This window comes from Petromyzon marinus, chromosome 83 (assembly GCF_048934315.1).
Source record: "Petromyzon marinus isolate PM22_M1 ecotype Great Lakes invasive population chromosome 83, UKy_Petmar_22M1.pri1.0, whole genome shotgun sequence".
NCBI lineage: Eukaryota > Metazoa > Chordata > Hyperoartia > Petromyzontiformes > Petromyzontidae > Petromyzon > Petromyzon marinus.
The window spans coordinates 571,533-592,539 of NC_133748.1; the positions used below are offsets into that span (position 1 = coordinate 571,533).

General features: G+C 51.3%; 1 protein-coding gene across 1 annotated transcript in view; it reads right to left on the reverse strand.

The window, feature by feature from the left end:
* Nucleotides 1-11,200: 11,200 nt before the first annotated feature.
* Nucleotides 11,201-21,007, reverse strand: part of ZFYVE28 (zinc finger FYVE-type containing 28) — a 51,524-nt gene continuing 41,717 nt past the window's right edge. The window contains exons 11-13 of the mRNA XM_076057530.1: nucleotides 20,841-21,004; nucleotides 12,396-12,500; nucleotides 11,201-11,358 (exon numbers count right to left, since the gene is read on the reverse strand). Coding sequence (XP_075913645.1) covers nucleotides 11,207-11,358; nucleotides 12,396-12,500; nucleotides 20,841-21,004 — 421 coding nt within the window. The 3' untranslated portion in view covers nucleotides 11,201-11,206. The remainder of the gene's footprint in view (nucleotides 11,359-12,395; nucleotides 12,501-20,840; nucleotides 21,005-21,007) is intronic.

Genomic DNA, 21,007 nt, shown 5'->3' on the forward strand with positions numbered 1-21,007 from the left:
ACCCTCCAACAACAACGAAGGGCGGAGGAGCGATGCTCACAACAACGAGCGGAGCGCTGGGTGGCTAAAGCACAGCAGGTTGGCACAGTAGGGGGCACAGGTGGGGCATCAGCCAGTCATCTCAGTCAGTCGACCCGTGGCACCTGCTGGGTCTGCCCAGTGACCTCCTGCCAGCGGGCGTTCGACACTTCATGTGGCCTCAGGGTGCACATAGCCTGGCACAAGCGTCGTGGTGACGTCACCGCCACTTAGTGGCGAATGGCGGTTGTTGTTGTTGTATGTGTGTGTGTGTCTGTGTGCGTGTCTGTGTGCGTGACTGTGTGCGTGTGACTGTGTGCGTGTGACTGTATGTGTGACTGTGTGTGACTGTGTGTGACTGTGTGTGTGTGACTGTGTGTGTGTGACTGTGTGTGTGTGACTGTGTGTGTGTCTGTCTGTGTGTGTGTCTGTGTGTGTGTGTCTGTGTGTGTGTGTGTGACTGTGTGTGTGTGTGACTGTGTGTGTGTGTGACTGTGTATGTGTGACTGTGTGTGTGTGTTACCTTGCCACAGTTACGGCAGTGATGTTTGCGCCGGATGACGGTGAAGGGTGAGGAACAAGCGGAGCAGCAAACACTCACACAGTCAGGAACCCACTCTGGTGGTTCTACACACACACAGTGACACACACACAGTGACACACACACAGTGACACACACAGTGACACACACACACACAGTGACACACACACACACAGTGATACACACACACAGTGACACACACACAGTGACACACACAGTGACACACACACAGTGACACACACACAGTGACACACACACAGTGACACACACACACACAGTCACACACACACACACAGTCACACACACACAGTGACACACACACACACAGTCACACACACACAGTCACACACACACAGTGACACACACACAGTGACACACACACAGTGACACACACACACAGTCACACACACACAGTCACACACACACAGTCACACACACACAGTCACACACACACAGTCACACACACACAGTGACACACACACACACACAGCGACACACACACACACACAGTGACACACACACACAGTGACACACACACACAGTGACACACACACACAGTGACACACACACAGTGACACACACACAGTGACACACACACACAGTGACACACACACACAGTGACACACACACACACACACAGTGACACACACACACACAGTGACACACACACAGTGACACACACACACAGTGACACACACACAGTGACACACACACAGTGACACACACAGTGACACACACACAGTGACACACACAGTGACACACACAGTGACACACACACAGTGATACACACACACACACAGTGATACACACACACACAGTGATACACACACACACACACAGTGACACACACACACACAGTGACACACACACACACAGTGACACACACACACAGTGACACACACACACACAGTGACACACACACAGTGACACACACACACAGTGACACACACAGTGACACACACACACAGTGACACACACACACACAGTGACACACACACACAGTGACACACACACAGTGACACACACACAGTGACACACACACACAGTGTGACACACACAGTGACACACACACAGTGACACACAGTGATACACACACACACAGTGACACACACACAGTGACACACACACAGTGACACACACAGTGACACACACACAGTGACACACACACAGTGACACACACACACACACACAGTGACACACACACACAGTGACACACACACAGTGACACACACACACACAGTGACACACACACACACAGTGACACACACACAGTGACACACACACAGTGACACACACACACACAGTGACACACACACACACAGTGACACACACACACACAGTGACACACACACACACAGTGACACACAGTGACACACACAGTGACACACAGTGACACACACACACACAGTGACACACACACACAGTGACACACACACACAGTGACACACACACAGTGACACACGTACAGTGACACACACACAGTGACACACGTACAGTGACACACGCACACAGTGACACACACAACAATAACAAACGCCATTCGCCACTAAGTGGCAGTGACGTCACCACGACGCTTGTGCCAGGCTATGTGCACCCTGAGGCCACGTGAAGTGTCGAACGCCTGCTGGCAGGAGGTCACAGGGCAGACCCAGGTGCCACGGGTCGACTGACTGAGATGACTGGCTGATGCACCACCTGTGCCCCCTACTGTGCCAACCTGCTGTGCTTTAGCCACCCGGCGCTCCGCTCGTTGTTGTGAGCGTCGCTCCTCCGCCCTCCGTTGTTGTTGGAGGGCGACTACCTCCAACTGCCCAGTAGCATCCTTCACGAGCCTCCTCCACAGAGGCCGATCTTGACACCGCTGGTACCAGTCATCGGCAAGTCCACTCAGCTCCACGTCCTCCTGTACCACGTCACTCCATCTCTTCTCTAGCCTGTGCCGCGCCCGTTTAGCCCCCTTGATCCGGCCGAACAAAAGCTGTTTCGACATGCGGTGGCTGGGCATGCGGGCTACATGACCCAGCCAAAGCAGCCTTGCCTGCCGGAGGAGCTCACCGATGGGACCTTGCCCAGATCTTTCAAGAATTTGTGAGCTCCTCACACAATCCAGCCTGGTTAAACCCAGGTTGGATCGTAGGCAGGCTAGCCTAAATGTTTCTAACCGGCGAAGATGTTCCATTAAGGGGGTCCACGTTTCGCAAGTGTAGAGAAGGGAGGGAATGACCGTGGCCGAGAAGACCTGAAGCTTAGTGCGGAGCGACAGACCAGGTAGCTTCCACATAGCGCTACGCAACCGATGAAAAGATATTGCTGCTCGACTGATTCGGAGTGAGACCTCTGCTGTTAAACTGGAGCCGGTCATAAGCACACTGCCCAGGTATGGGAAACTCTCCACTCTCTCCACAACTGCCCCATCACCGATTGGGAGTTGTGGGGGCGGAATGTCTGATGGTACAAAATACCCAGGCAGGTGCTTAGTTTTGGTGGGGCTGATGGTAAGGCCCCATCTCTTAGTGGCACGCTCCAGTCTCAGCAGCAGCGTCTCCAACTCCTCCTCTGAATGAGCAGCTATTACCAAATCATCGGCATACATAACGTGGTTGAGCAATAGGGAGCCATCCCTTGACCGCACCCAGGCATCGATCAGCCTCCCATTATATCTGTACCATATGGAGATTCCCCCGGTACAGCTATTGAAGGCTTCACTAACTACGTGGTCAAAATAGATGTTAAATAATGTGGGAGCCAGAGGACATCCCTGTCGCACCCCAAGGTGAACAGGGAATGGCTCTGACTCCCGGCCACGTAGTTTTACCCGGGCCCGCTCACCATCATGAAGGTCCTTAATGATCGTGAGCAGAGGGTCAGGTACTCCAAAAGCACGAAGAACAACCCAGAGCCCAGACCTATTGATGGTATCATAGGCCTTGACCAGGTCAATAAAGCAGAGATGTAGGTCTTGCTGGAATTCCCTACACCTCTGCTGTAGCAAACGGACAGAAAATATGGCATCAGTGCAGGACCACCCTTTCCTGAAACCGCATTGGGGCTCCGCAAGCCTCTCCTCAGCGTGCCTGGCAAGGCGATGCTGAATAATCCTTGCCAGGACCTTTCCCGGCACACTGAGGAGTGAGATGCCCCTGTAGTTGTTACAGTCTGTGCGGTCCCCCTTCTTAAAGAGGGGGACCACCAGGGCATCCTTCCAATCCTGCGGAACCCATCCAGTGGTTCAGACTGTTGTTATGATGTCATATTGGGCAGTCTGTGCACAAACGCCACCCTCCCTCGGCATTTCGCTTGGGAGATCATCTCTGCCCGCTGCCTTTCCTGGTCTCAAACTCCGGATCGCCTTCAGTACTTCCTCAACAGATGGCACCTCAGCCAGCCAATTACACACAGTGACACAAACACAGTGACACACACACACACAGTGACACGCACAGTGACACAAACACAGTGACACACACACACAGTGACACACAGACACAGTGACACACACACAGTGACACACACACACAGTGACACACAGACACAGTGATACACACACACAGTGATACACACACACAGTGACACACACACAGTGATACACACACAGTGACACACACAGTGACACACACAGTGACACAATGATACACACAGTGACACACACAGTGACACACACAGTGACACAATGATACACACAGTGACACACACACAGTGAGACACACACACAGTGATACACACAGTGACACACACAGTGATACACACACACAGTGACACAGTGACACACACAGTGACACACACAGTGACACAGTGACACACACAGTGACACACACACAGTGACATACACACACACAGTGACACAGTGACACACACAGTGACACAGTGATACACACAGTGACACAGTGACACAGTGACACACACACACACAGTGAGACACACAGTGACACAGTGACACACACACAGACACAGTGACACACACACAGTGACACAGTGACACACACACATAGTGACACACACACAGTGATACACACACAGTGACACAGTGACACACACACAGTGATACACACAGTGACACACAGTGACACACAGTGACACACACACACAGTGACACACACACAGTGACACACACACACAGTGATACACAGTGACACACAGTGACACAGTGACACACAGTGACACACACACAGTGACACACACACACAGTGACACACACACACAGTGTGTGTACACACAGTGATACACTGATACACACACACACAGTGACACACACACAGTGATACACACACAGTGACACACAGTGACACACACACACAGTGACACACACACACAGTGACACACACACACAGTGACACACACACACACACACAGTGACACACACACACAGTGACACACACACAGTGATACACACTGATACACACACACTGTTACAGACACACAGTGAGTGAGACACCTGTGAGACACACACACACAGTTACACACAGTGACACACACAGTGACACACACAGTGACACACACAGTGATACACACACACAGATAGTTATATATATAGACACACACAGTGACAGAGTTATACACACACAGTGTACACTGTTACACACACAGTGATACACACACACAGATAGTTATATATATACACACAGTGTACACTGTTACACACACAGTGTACACACACACAGTGTACACACACACACACAGTGACACACACACAGTGACACACACACAGTGACACACACACAGTGACACACACACACAGTGACACAGTGATACACACACACAGTGACACAGTGACACACAGACACAGTGATACACACACACAGTAACACAGACACAGTGACACACACACACAGTGACACACACACAGTGACACACACAGTGACACGCACACACAGTGAGACAGTGATATACACACACACACAGTGACACATAGTGATACACACAGTTATACACACACTGATACACACACACACACATAGTGACACACAGTGAGACACACAGTGACACACACACATAGTTATACACACAGTGATACAGACACACACAGTGTACACACACAGTATACACACAGTGACACACACACTGACACAGTGTACACACACTGTGTACACACAGTGTACACTGTGTACACACAGTGTACACAGTGTTATACACAGTGACAGTGTACACACAGTGTATACACTGTCACTGTGTATACACTGTGTACACACACAGTATACACAGTGTACAGAGTGTGAGACCTGTGATACACAGTGTACACACACACACAGTATACACACAGTGACACACACACTGACACAGTGTACACACTGACACAGTGTTACACACAGTGACAGTGTACACACAGTGTACACACAGTGTGTACACTGTGTGTACACACTGTGTACACACTGTTACATACACAGTATACACAGTGTACACACACACACAGTGTACACAGTGAGAGTGTGAGACCTGTGACACACACACACACAGATAGTTTTATATATATACAGTGACAGTGAGAGACCTGTGATACACACAGTGATACACACAGTGAGAGTGTGAGACCTGTGACACACACACACACAGTGACAGTGAGTGTGAGACCTGTGATACACACTGACACAGTGTATACACAGTGTACACACACACACAGTACACACACACACAGTGTACACACACACAGTGTACACACACACAGTATACACACAGTGTACACACACAGTGTACACACACACAGTGTACACACACAGTGTACACACACAGTGTACACACACACAGTGTATACACAGTGTGTGTGTGTACACAGTGTGTATACACACACACACACACAGTGACACACACACAGTGACACACACACACACACTGTTACACACACACACACAGTGACACACACACAGTGACACACACACACACACACTGTTACACACACACACACACAGTGACACACACACAGTGACACACACACACACACACTGTTACACACACACACACAGTGTACACAGTGTGTGTGTGTGAGTGACCTGTGATACACACAGTGTGTGTGTGAGTGACCTGTGATACACACAGTGTGTGTGTGAGTGACCTGTGATACACACAGTGTGTGTGTGTGTGAGTGACCTGTGATACACACAGTGTGTGTGTGACCTGTGATACACACAGTGTGTGTGTGAGTGACCTGTGATACACACAGTGTGTGTGTGTGTGAGTGACCTGTGATACACACAGTGTGTGTGTGAGTGACCTGTGATACACACAGTGTGTGTGTGAGTGACCTGTGATACACACAGTGTGTGTGTGTGTGTGTGAGTGACCTGTGATACACACAGTGTGTGTGTGTGTGAGTGACCTGTGATACACACAGTGTGTGTGTGAGTGACCTGTGATACACACAGTGTGTGTGTGTGTGAGTGACCTGTGATACACACAGTGTGTGTGTGAGTGACCTGTGATACACACAGTGTGTGTGTGAGTGACCTGTGATACACACAGTGTGTGTGTGAGTGACCTGTGATACACACAGTGTGTGTGTGAGTGACCTGTGATACACACAGTGTGTGTGTGAGTGACCTGTGATACACACAGTGTGTGTGTGTGTGAGTGACCTGTGATACACACAGTGTGTGTGTGAGTGACCTGTGATACACACAGTGTGTGTGTGAGTGACCTGTGATACACACAGTGTGTGTGTGTGTGAGTGACCTGTGATACACACAGTGTGTGTGTGAGTGACCTGTGATACACACAGTGTGTGTGTGAGTGACCTGTGATACACACAGTGTGTGTGTGTGTGTGAGTGACCTGTGATACACACAGTGTGTGTGTGAGTGACCTGTGATACACACAGTGTGTGTGTGTGTGAGTGACCTGTGATACACACAGTGTGTGTGTGAGTGACCTGTGATACACACAGTGTGTGTGTGAGTGACCTGTGATACACACAGTGTGTGTGTGTGTGAGTGACCTGTGATACACACAGTGTGTGTGTGAGTGACCTGTGATACACACAGTGTGTGTGTGAGTGACCTGTGATACACACAGTGTGTGTGTGTGTGAGTGACCTGTGATACACACAGTGTGTGTGTGAGTGACCTGTGATACACACAGTGTGTGTGTGAGTGACCTGTGATACACACAGTGTGTGTGTGTGTGTGAGTGACCTGTGATACACACAGTGTGTGTGTGAGTGACCTGTGATACACACAGTGTGTGTGTGAGTGACCTGTGATACACACAGTGTGTGTGTGTGTGAGTGACCTGTGATACACACAGTGTGTGTGTGAGTGACCTGTGATACACACAGTGTGTGTGTGAGTGACCTGTGATACACACAGTGTGTGTGTGTGTGAGTGACCTGTGATACACACAGTGTGTGTGTGAGTGACCTGTGATACACACAGTGTGTGTGTGAGTGACCTGTGATACACACAGTGTGTGTGTGTGTGAGTGACCTGTGATACACACAGTGTGTGTGTGAGTGACCTGTGATACACACAGTGTGTGTGTGTGTGACCTGTGATACACACAGTGTGTGTGTGTGTGAGTGACCTGTGATACACACAGTGTGTGTGTGAGTGACCTGTGATACACACAGTGTGTGTGAGTGACCTGTGATACACACAGTGTGTGTGTGTGTGAGTGACCTGTGATACACACAGTGTGTGTGTGTGAGTGACCTGTGATACACACAGTGTGTGTGTGAGTGACCTGTGATACACACAGTGTGTGTGTGTGTGAGTGACCTGTGATACACACAGTGTGTGTGTGTGTGAGTGACCTGTGATACACACAGTGTGTGTGTGTGTGAGTGACCTGTGATACACACAGTGTGTGTGTGTGTGAGTGACCTGTGATACACACAGTGTGTGTGTGTGTGAGTGACCTGTGATACACACAGTGTGTGTGTGAGTGACCTGTGATACACACAGTGTGTGTGTGAGTGACCTGTGATACACACAGTGTGTGTGTGTGTGAGTGACCTGTGATACACACAGTGTGTGTGTGTGTGAGTGACCTGTGTTACACACAGTGTGTGTGTGTGAGTGACCTGTGATACACACAGTGTGTGTGTGTGTGAGTGACCTGTGATACACACAGTGTGTGTGAGAGTGACCTGTGATACACACAGTGTGTGTGTGTGTGAGTGACCTGTGATACACACAGTGTGTGTGTGTGTGAGTGACCTGTGATACACACAGTGTGTGTGTGTGAGTGACCTGTGATACACACAGTGTGTGTGTGTGAGTGACCTGTGATACACACAGTGTGTGTGTGTGTGAGTGACCTGTGTTACACACAGTGTGTGTGTGTGTGAGTGACCTGTGATACACACAGTGTGTGTGTGTGTGAGTGACCTGTGATACACACAGTGTGTGTGTGTGTGAGTGACCTGTGATACACACAGTGTGTGTGTGAGTGAGTGACCTGTGATACACACAGTGTGTGTGTGTGTGAGTGACCTGTGTTACACACAGTGTGTGTGTGTGTGAGTGACCTGTGATACACACAGTGTGTGTGTGTGTGAGTGACCTGTGTTACACACAGTGTGTGTGTGAGTGACCTGTGATACACACAGTGTGTGTGTGTGTGAGTGACCTGTGATACACACAGTGTGTGTGAGAGTGACCTGTGTTACACACAGTGTGTGTGTGAGTGACCTGTGATACACACAGTGTGTGTGTGTGTGAGTGACCTGTGTTACACACAGTGTGTGTGAGAGTGACCTGTGTTACACACAGTGTGTGTGAGAGTGACCTGTGATACACACAGTGTGTGTGTGTGTGAGTGACCTGTGATACACACAGTGTGTGTGTGAGTGACCTGTGATACACACAGTGTGTGAGTGACCTGTGATACACACAGTGTGTGTGTGAGTGACCTGTGTTACACACAGTGTGTGTGAGAGTGACCTGTGTTACACACAGTGTACACAGTGTGTGTGAGTGACCTGTGATACACACAGTGTGTGTGTGTGTGAGTGACCTGTGATACACACAGTGTGTGTGTGTGAGTGACCTGTGATACACACAGTGTGTGTGTGTGTGAGTGACCTGTGATACACACAGTGTGTGTGTGTGAGTGACCTGTGATACACACAGTGTGTGTGTGAGTGAGTGACCTGTGATACACACAGTGTGTGAGTGACCTGTGATACACACAGTGTGTGAGTGACCTGTGATACACACAGTGTGTGTGAGTGAGTGACCTGTGATACACACAGTGTGTGTGTGTGAGTGACCTGTGTTACACACAGTGTGTGTGTGTGTGAGTGACCTGTGTTACACACAGTGTGTGTGTGTGTGAGTGACCTGTGATACACACAGTGTGTGTGTGTGAGTGACCTGTGATACACACAGTGTGTGTGTGAGTGACCTGTGATACACTGACAGTGTGTGTGTGTGTGAGTGACCTGTGATACACACAGTGTGTGTGTGTGTGAGTGACCTGTGATACACACAGTGTGTGTGTGTGAGTGACCTGTGATACACACAGTGTGTGTGTGTGTGAGTGACCTGTGATACACACAGTGTGTGTGAGTGTGAGTGACCTGTGATACACACAGTGTGTGTGTGTGTGAGTGACCTGTGATACACACAGTGTGTGTGTGTGTGAGTGACCTGTGATACACACAGTGTGTGTGAGTGTGAGTGACCTGTGATACACACAGTGTGTGTGTGTGTGAGTGACCTGTGATACACACAGTGTGTGTGTGAGTGACCTGTGATACACTGACAGTGTGTGTGTGTGTGAGTGACCTGTGATACACACAGTGTGTGTGTGAGTGACCTGTGATACACACAGTGTGTGTGTGAGTGACCTGTGATACACACAGTGTGTGTGTGAGTGACCTGTGATACACACAGTGTGTGTGTGAGTGACCTGTGATACACACAGTGTGTGTGTGAGTGACCTGTGATACACACAGTGTGTGTGTGTGAGTGACCTGTGATACACACAGTGTGTGTGTGTGTGAGTGACCTGTGATACACACAGTGTGTGTGTGTGAGTGACCTGTGATACACACAGTGTGTGTGTGTGAGTGACCTGTGATACACACAGTGTGTGTGTGTGTGAGTGACCTGTGATACACACAGTGTGTGTGTGTGAGTGACCTGTGATACACACAGTGTGTGTGTGTGTGAGTGACCTGTGATACACACAGTGTGTGTGTGTGTGTGTGAGTGACCTGTGATACACACAGTGTGTGTGTGTGTGAGTGACCTGTGATACACACAGTGTGTGTGTGAGTGACCTGTGATACACACAGTGTGTGTGTGTGTGTGAGTGACCTGTGATACACACAGTGTGTGTGTGAGTGACCTGTGATACACACAGTGTGTGTGTGTGAGTGACCTGTGATACACACAGTGTGTGTGTGTGTGAGTGACCTGTGTTACACACAGTGTGTGTGTGTGTGAGTGACCTGTGATACACACAGTGTGTGTGTGTGTGAGTGACCTGTGTTACACACAGTGTGTGTGTGTGTGAGTGACCTGTGATACACACAGTGTGTGTGTGTGTGTGAGTGACCTGTGATACACACAGTGTGTGTGTGAGTGACCTGTGATACACACAGTGTGTGTGTGTGTGTGAGTGACCTGTGATACACACAGTGTGTGTGTGAGTGACCTGTGATACACACAGTGTGTGTGTGAGTGAGTGACCTGTGTTACACACAGTGTGTGTGTGTTACACACAGTGTGTGTGTGTTACACACAGTGTGTGTGTGTGTGAGTGACCTGTGAAGTGCTGCGTCTTGCTGCGGCTTCTCTCCGCTCCGGACTCCACCTCCCTGCACAGGGCACAGTCCTCCAGCAGCGGGTCGTGCACCAAGGCTGGCACTGCACACAACACACAACACGCCACACGCAACACGCAACACGTCACACGTCACACGCCACACGTAACACGCAACATGTAACACGCAACACGTCACACGCAACACGTCACACGTCACACGCAACATGTCACACGCAACACGTCACACGTCACATGTCACACGTCACATGTCACACGCAACATGTCACACGCAACACGTCACACGCAACACGTCACACGTCACACGCAACACGTCACACGCAACGTCACACGCAACATGTCACACGTCACACGCAACATGTCACACACAACACGTCACACGCAACACGTCACACGCAACACGTCACACGTCACACGTCACATGTCACACGTCACACGTCACACGCAACACGTCACACGTCACACGTCACACGCAACACGTCACACGTCACACGCAACATGTCACACGCAACACGTCACACACAACATGTCACACGCAACACGTCACACGCAACACGTCACACACAACATGTCACACGCAACACGTCACACGCAACACGTCACACACAACATGTCACACGCAACACGTCACACGCAACACGTCACACGCAACACGTCACACGCAACACATCACACACAACATGTCACATGCAACACGTCACACGCAACACGTCACACGCAACACGTCACACGCAACACACAATTATAGTTCTACGTCGTGAGAGCCGGGACCGCCTGTACAGTGCACAGTAAAGTGCGGTGTACAGTGTGTGCCGTGTACAGTGTGGTGTGCGGTATACAGTGTGTGCCGTGTACAGTGCGGTGTGTGGTGTACAGTGCGGTGTGCGGTATACAGTGCGTGTCGTGTACAGTGGGGTGTGCGGTATACAGTGTGTGCCGTGTACAGTGTAGTGTGCGGTGTAGTGTGCGGTATACAGTGTGTGCCGTGTACAGTGTAGTGTGCGGTGTACAGTGGGGTGTGCGGTGTACAGTGTGGGGTGCGGTGTACAGTGGGGTGTGCCGTGTACAGTGCGGTGTGCGTTGTTTGTACAGTGCGGTGTGTGTACAGTGTGGTGCGCACCACGTTCGTGTTCGCTGGCCGGCCTCGTGGTGGACATCTCGAACAGAGACTTGAGGATCACTCGGAGATCACTCGCACAGTTCGTCTGGAGCTGGTCAGCCACGCCTAGAAGCGTAGTCACTCAGTTAGTCACTCAGTCAGTCAGTCACTCACTCAGTGAGTCACTCACTCAGTCACTCAGTCAGTCACTCACTCAGTCACTCACTCAGTCACTCACTCAGTCACTCAGTCAGTCACTCACTCAGTCACTCAGTCAGCCACTCAGTCACTCAGTTAGTAACTCACTCAGTCACTCACTCAGTGAGTCACTCAGTCACTCAGTCAGTCACTCAGTCAGTCACTCAGTCAGTCACTCAGTCACTCATTCACTCAGTTACTCAGTCACTCATTCACTCAGTTACTCAGTCAGTCACTCATTCATTCACTCAGTCAGTCAGCCACTCAGTCAGTCAGCCACTCATTCACTCACTCAGTTACTCAGTCACTCAGTTACTCAGTCACTCAGTCAGTCACTCAGTCAGTCACTCACTCAGTCACTCAGTCAGCCACTCAGTCAGTAACTCACTCAGTGAGTCACTCAGTTAGTCACTCAGTCACTCAGTCAGTCACTCAGTCACTCAGTCAGTCACTCAGTCACTCACTCAGTCAGTCACTCAGTCACTCACTCAGTGAGTCACTCAGTCACTCAGTCAGTCACTCAGTCAGTCACTCAGTCACTCAGTCAGTCACTCATTCATTCACTCAGTCAGTCAGCCACTCAGTCAGTCAGCCACTCATTCACTCACTCAGTTACTCAGTCACTCAGTTACTCAGTCAGTCACTCAGTCACTCAGTCAGTCACTCAGTCAGCCACTCATTCATTCACTCAGTCAGTCAGTCACTCAGTCAGTCACTCAGTCACTCATTCACTCACTCAGTCAGTCAGCCACTCAGTCAGTCACTCAGTCAGTCACTCAGTCAGTCAGTCACTCATTCACTCACTCAGTCAGTCACTCATTCACTCACTCAGTTACTCAGTCACTCAGTTACTCAGTCACTCAGTCAGTCACTCAGTCAGTCAGTCACTCAGTCAGTCAGTCACTCAGTCACTCACTCAGTCAGTCACTCACTCAGTCACTCACTCAGTCACTCACTCATTCACTCACTCAGTCACTCACTCAGTGAGTCACTCACTCAGTGAGTCACTCACTCAGTGAGTCACTCAGTCAGTCAGTCACTCAGTCAGTCAGTCACTCATTCACTCACTCAGTTACTCAGTCACTCAGTTACTCAGTCACTCAGTCAGTCACTCAGTCAGTCAGTCAGTCACTCAGTCACTCAGTCAGTCACTCACTCAGTCACTCACTCAGTCAGTCACTCATTCACTCACTCATTCACTCACTCAGTCACTCACTCAGTCACTCACTCAGTCACTCACTCAGTCACTCACTCACTCAGTGAGTCACTCACTCAGTGAGTCACTCACTCAGTGAGTCACTCACTCAGTGAGTCAGTGAGTCACTCACTCAGTGAGTCAGTGAGTCAGTCACTCAGTGAGCCACTCAGTCACTCAGCCACTCAGTCAGCCACTTAGTCAGTCACTCAGTCACTCACTCAACCAATCAGTCACCCACCACACAGCCACTCACTCAGCCACTCACCTGCCTACCCACCCACCCACACCTGTAGTAACCCACCTACCCACAGCTGTAGTAACCCACCTACCCACACCTGTAGTAACCCACCTACCCCTGTAGTAACTCACCTACCCACACCTGTAGTAACCCACCTACCCCTGTAGTAACCCACCTACCCTACACCTGTAGTAACTCACCTACCCACAGCTGTAGTAACCCACCTACCCCTGTAGTAACCCACCTACCCACAGCTGTAGTAACTCACCTACCCCTGTAGTAACTCACCTACCCCTGTAGTAACTCACCTACCCACAGCTGTAGTAACTCACCTACCCACAGCTGTAGTAACTCACCTACCCCTGTAGTAACTCACCTACCCCTGTAGTAACCCACCTACCCACAGCTGTAGTAACCCACCTACCCACAGCTGTAGTAACTCACCTACCCACAGCTGTAGTAACTCACCTACCCACAGCTGTAGTAACCCACCTACCCACACCTGTAGTAACCCACCTACCCACAGCTGTAGTAACCCACCTACCCCTGTAGTAACCCACCTACCCACAGCTGTAGTAACCCACCTACCCACACCTGTAGTAACCCACCTACCCACACCTGTAGTAACTCACCTACCCACAGCTGTAGTAACCCACCTACCCACAGCTGTAGTAACTCACCTACCCCTGTAGTAACTCACCTACCCACAGCTGTAGTAACCCACCTACCCCTGTAGTAACCCACCTACCCACAGCTGTAGTAACCCACCTACCCACAGCTGTAGTAACCCACCTACCCACAGCTGTAGTAACCCACCTACCCACAGCTGTAGTAACCCACCTACCCACAGCTGTAGTAACCCGCCTACCCACAGCTGTAGTAACCCACCTACCCACAGCTGTAGTAACTCACCTACCCCTGTAGTAACCCACCTACCCCTGTAGTAACCCACCTACCCACAGCTGTAGTAACCCACCTACCCCTGTAGTAACCCACCTACCCACAGCTGTAGTAACCCACCTACCCACAGCTGTAGTAACCCACCTACCCACAGCTGTAGTAACCCACCTACCCACAGCTGTAGTAACCCACCTACCCACAGCTGTAGTAACCCACCTACCCCTGTAGTAACCCACCTACCCACAGCTGTAGTAACCCACCTACCCCTGTAGTAACTCACCTACCCACAGCTGTAGTAACCCACCTACCCACAGCTGTAGTAACCCACCTACCCACAGCTGTAGTAACCCACCTACCCACAGCTGTAGTAACCCACCTACCCCTGTAGTAACCCACCTACCCACAGCTGTAGTAACCCACCTACCCCTGTAGTAACCCACCTACCCCTGTAGTAACTCACCTACCCACAGCTGTAGTAACCCACCTACCCACACCTGTAGTAACCCACCTACCCACAGCTGTAGTAACCCACCTACCCACAGCTGTAGTAACCCACCTACCCCTGTAGTAACCCACCTACCCCTGTAGTAACCCACCTACCCACAGCTGTAGTAACCCACCTACCCACAGCTGTAGTAACCCACCTACCCACAGCTGTAGTAACCCACCTACCCCTGTAGTAACCCACCTACCCACAGCTGTAGTAACCCACCTACCCACACCTGTAGTAACCCATCTACCCACAGCTGTAGTAACCCACCTACCCCTGTAGTAACTCACCTACCCACACCTGTAGTAACCCACCTACCCCTGTAGTAACTCACCTACCCACACCTGTAGTAACCCACCTACCCCTGTAGTAACCCACCTACCCCTGTAGTAACCCACCTACCCACCCCTGTAGTAACCCACCTACCCCTGTAGTAACCCAGCTACCCACAGCTGTAGTAACCCACCTACCCTTGTAGTAACTCACCTACCCACACCTGTAGTAACCCACCTACCCCTGTAGTAACCCACCTACCCCTGTAGTAACCCACCTACCCACACCTGTAGTAACCCACCTACCCCTGTAGTAACCCACCTACCCCTGTAGTAACCCACCTACCCACAGCTGTAGTAACCCACCTACCCACACCTGTAGTAACCCACCTACCCACAGCTGTAGTAACCCACCTACCCCTGTAGTAACCCACCTACCCACAGCTGTAGTAACCCACCTACCCCTGTAGTAACCCACCTACCCCTGTAGTAACCCACCTACCCCTGTAGTAACCCACCTACCCCTGTAGTAACCCACCTACCCCTGTAGTAACCCACCTACCCCTGTAGTAACCCACCTACCCACAGCTGTAGTAACTCACCTACCCACAGCTGTAGTAACCCACCTACCCACAGCTGTAGTAACCCACCTACCCACAGCTGTAGTAACCCACCTACCCACACCTGTAGTAACCCACCTACCCCTGTAGTAACCAACCTACCCATACCTGTAGTAACCCGCCTACCCCTGTAGTAACCCACCTACCCCTGTAGTAACCCACCTACCCCTGTAGTAACCCACCTACCCACACCTGTAACCCACCTACCCCTGTAGTAACCCACCTACCCCTGTAGTAACCCGCCTACCCCTGTAGTAACCCACCTACCCCTGTAGTAACCCACCTACCCACACCTGTAACCCACCTACCCCTGTAGTAACCCACCTACCCCTGTAGTAACCCACCTACCCCTGTAGTAACCCACCTACCCACAGCTGTAGTAACCCACCTACCCACAGCTGTAGTAACCCACCTACCCACAGCTGTAGTAACCCACCTACCCCTGTAGTAACTCACCTACCCCTGTAGTAACCCACCTACCCACACCTGTAGTAACTCACCTACCCACACCTGTAGTAACCCAGCTACCTACCCCTGTAGTAACTCACCTACCCACAGCTGTAGTAACTCACCTACCCCTGTAGTAACCCACCTACCTACCCCTGTAGTAACCCACCTACCCCTGTAGTAACCCACCTACCCACAGCTGTAGTAACCCACCTACCCACAGCTGTAGTAACTCACCTACCCACAGCTGTAGTAACCCACCTACCCCTGTAGTAACTCACCTACCCACAGCTGTAGTAACCCACCTACCCACAGCTGTAGTAACCCACCTACCCCTGTAGTAACCCACCTACCCACAGCTGTAGTAACCCACCTACCCACAGCTGTAGTAACCCACCTACCCCTGTAGTAACTCACCTACCCACAGCTGTAGTAACCCACCTACCCACAGCTGTAGTAACCCACCTACCCACAGCTGTAGTAACCCACCTACCCCTGTAGTAACTCACCTACCCACAGCTGTAGTAACCCACCTACCCACAGCTGTAGTAACCCACCTACCCCTGTAGTAACCCACCTACCCACAGCTGTAGTAACCCACCTACCCACAGCTGTAGTAACTCACCTACCCCTGTAGTAACCCACCTACCCACAGCTGTAGTAACTCACCTACCCATACCTGTAGTGACCCACCTACCCACAGCTGTAGTAACCCACCTACCCACACCTGTAGTAACCCAACTACCCACACCTGTAGTAACCCACCTACCCCTGTAGTAACTCACCTACCCACAGCTGTAGTAACCCACCTACCCACAGCTGTAGTAACTCACCTACCCCTGTAGTAACTCACCTACCCCTGTAGTAACTCACCTACCCACACCTGTAGTAACCCACCTACCCCTGTAGTAACCCACCTACCCACAGCTGTAGTAACCCACCTACCCACACCTGTAGTAACCCACCTACCTACCCCTGTAGTAACCCACCTACCCACAGCTGTAGTAACCCAACTACCCACACCTGTAGTAACCCACCTACCCCTGTAGTAACTCACCTACCCACAGCTGTAGTAACCCACCTACCCACACCTGTAGTAACCCACCTACCCACAGCTGTAGTAACCCACCTACCCACACCTGTAGTAACCCACCTACCCACAGCTGTAGTAACCCACCTACCCACAGCTGTAGTAACCCACCTACCCACACCTGTAGTAACCCACCTACCTACCCCTGTAGTAACCCACCTACCCACAGCTGTAGTAACCCAACTACCCACACCTGTAGTAACCCACCTACCCCTGTAGTAACTCACCTACCCACAGCTGTAGTAACCCACCTACCCACACCTGTAGTAACCCACCTACCCACAGCTGTAGTAACCCACCTACCCACACCTGTAGTAACCCACCTACCCACAGCTGTAGTAACCCACCTACCCACACCTGTAGTAACCCACCTACCCACACCTGTAGTAACCCACCTACCCCTGTAGTAACCCACCTACCCACAGCTGTAGTAACCCACCTACCCCTGTAGTAACTCACCTACCCCTGTAGTAACCCACCTACCCCTGTAGTAACTCACCTACCCCTGTAGTAACCCACCTACCCCTGTAGTAACTCACCTACCCACAGCTGTAGTAACCCACCTACCCACAGCTGTAGTAACCCACCTACCCCTGTAGTAACCCACCTACCCCTGTAGTAACCCACCTACCCCTGTAGTAACCCACCTACCCACAGCTGTAGTAACCCACCTACCCACACCTGTAGTAACCCACCTACCCCTGTAGTAACTCACCTACCCACAGCTGTAGTAACCCACCTACCCACACCTGTAGTAACCCACCTACCCACAGCTGTAGTAACTCACCTACCCACAGCTGTAGTAACCCACCTACCCACAGCTGTAGTAACCCACCTACCCACCCCTGTAGTAACCTACCTACCCCTGTAGTAACCCACCTACCCCTGTAGTAACCCACCTACCCACAGCTGTAGTAACCCACTTACCCACACCTGTAGTAACCCACCTACCCCTGTAGTAACTCACCTACCCACACCTGTAGTAACTCACCTACCCCTGTAGTAACCCACCTACCCACAGCTGTAGTAACTCACCTACCCCTGTAGTAACTCACCTACCCACAGCTGTAGTAACCCACCTACCCCTGTAGTAACTCACCTACCCACACGTGTAGTAACCCACCTACCCACAGCTGTAGTAACTCACCTACCCCTGTAGTAACCCACCTACCCACAGCTGTAGTAACCCACCTACCCACAGCTGTAGTAACTCACCTACCCACACCTGTAGTAACCCACCTACCCCTGTAGTAACTCACCTACCCCTGTAGTAACCCACCTACCCCTGTAGTAACTCACCTACCCCTGTAGTAACTCACCTACCCCTGTAGTAACCCACCTACCCCTGTAGTAACCCACCTACCCACAGCTGTAGTAACTCACCTACCCACAGCTGTAGTAACTCACCTACCCCTGTAGTAACCCACCTACCCCTGTAGTAACCCACCTACCCACACCTGTAGTAACCCACCTACCCACAGCTGTAGTAACCCACCTACCCCTGTAGTAACTCACCTACCCCTGTAGTAACCCACCTACCCACAGCTGTAGTAACCCACCTACCCACAGCTGTAGTAACCCACCTACCCACAGCTGTAGTAACCCACCTACCCCTGTAGTAACCCACCTACCCACACCTGTAGTAACCCACCTATCCACAGCTGTAGTAACCCACCTACCCCTGTAGTAACTCACTTACCCACAGCTGTAGTAACCCACCTACCCACAGCTGTAGTAACCCACCTACCCACACCTGTAGTAACCCAGCTACCCACAGCTGTAGTAACCCACCTACCCACAGCTGTAGTAACCCACCTACCCACACCTGTAGTAACCCAGCTACCCACAGCTGTAGTAACCCACCTACCCACAGCTGTAGTAACCCACCTACCCCTGTAGTAACCCACCTACCCACACCTGTAGTAACCCAGCTACCCACAGCTGTAGTAACCCACCTACCCACAGCTGTAGTAACCCACCTACCCCTGTAGTAACTCACCTACCCTACACCTGTAGTAACCCACCTACCCACAGCTGTAGTAACCCACCTACCCCTGTAGTAACTCACCTACCCACAGCTGTAGTAACCCACCTACCCACACCTGTAGTAACCCACCTACCCACAGCTGTAGTAACCCACCTACCCATACCTGTAGTAACCCACCTACCCCTGTAGTAACCCACCTACCCACACCTGTAGTAACCCAACTACCCACACCTGTAGTAACCCACCTACCCATACCTGTAGTAACCCACCTACCCCTGTAGTAACCCACCTACCCACAGCTGTAGTAACTCACCTACCCACACCTGTAGTAACCCACCTACCCCTGTAGTAACTCACCTACCCACAGCTGTAGTAACCCAGCTACCCACAGCTGTAGTAACTCACCTACCCACAGCTGTAGTAACCCACCTACCCACAGCTGTAGTAACTCACCTACCCACAGCTGTAGTAACCCACCTACCCACACCTGTAGTAACCCACCTACCCACAGCTGTAGTAACCCACCTACCCACAGCTGTAGTAACCCACCTACCCCTGTAGTAACCCACCTACCCACAGCTGTAGTAACCCACCTACCCCTGTAGTAACCCACCTACCCCTGTAGTAACCCACCTACCCCTGTAGTAACCCACCTACCCCTGTAGTAACCCACCTACCCCTGTAGTAACCCACCTACCCCTGTAGTAACCCACCTACCCACAGCTGTAGTAACTCACCTACCCACAGCTGTAGTAACCCACCTACCCACAGCTGTAGTAACCCACCTACCCACAGCTGTAGTAACCCACCTACCCCTGTAGTAACCCACCTACCCACACCTGTAACCCGCCTACCCCTGTAGTAACCCACCTACCCCTGTAGTAACCCACCTACCCCTGTAGTAACCCACCTACCCACAGCTGTAGTAACCCACCTACCCACACCTGTAACCCACCTACCCCTGTAGTAACCCACCTACCCCTGTAGTAACCCGCCTACCCCTGTAGTAACCCACCTACCCCACACCTGATATGCATACGAAAAGGCGGTGGGTGAGATCGGATGAGCTCTGGAACCGGGATCGGATTCGCTCACGGACACCAGAACCGGCACCGTCACCGTCACCGGCACCGGCACAGTCACCGGCACCGGCACCGGCGCCCTCACCGGCACCGTCACCGTACCTACACCTG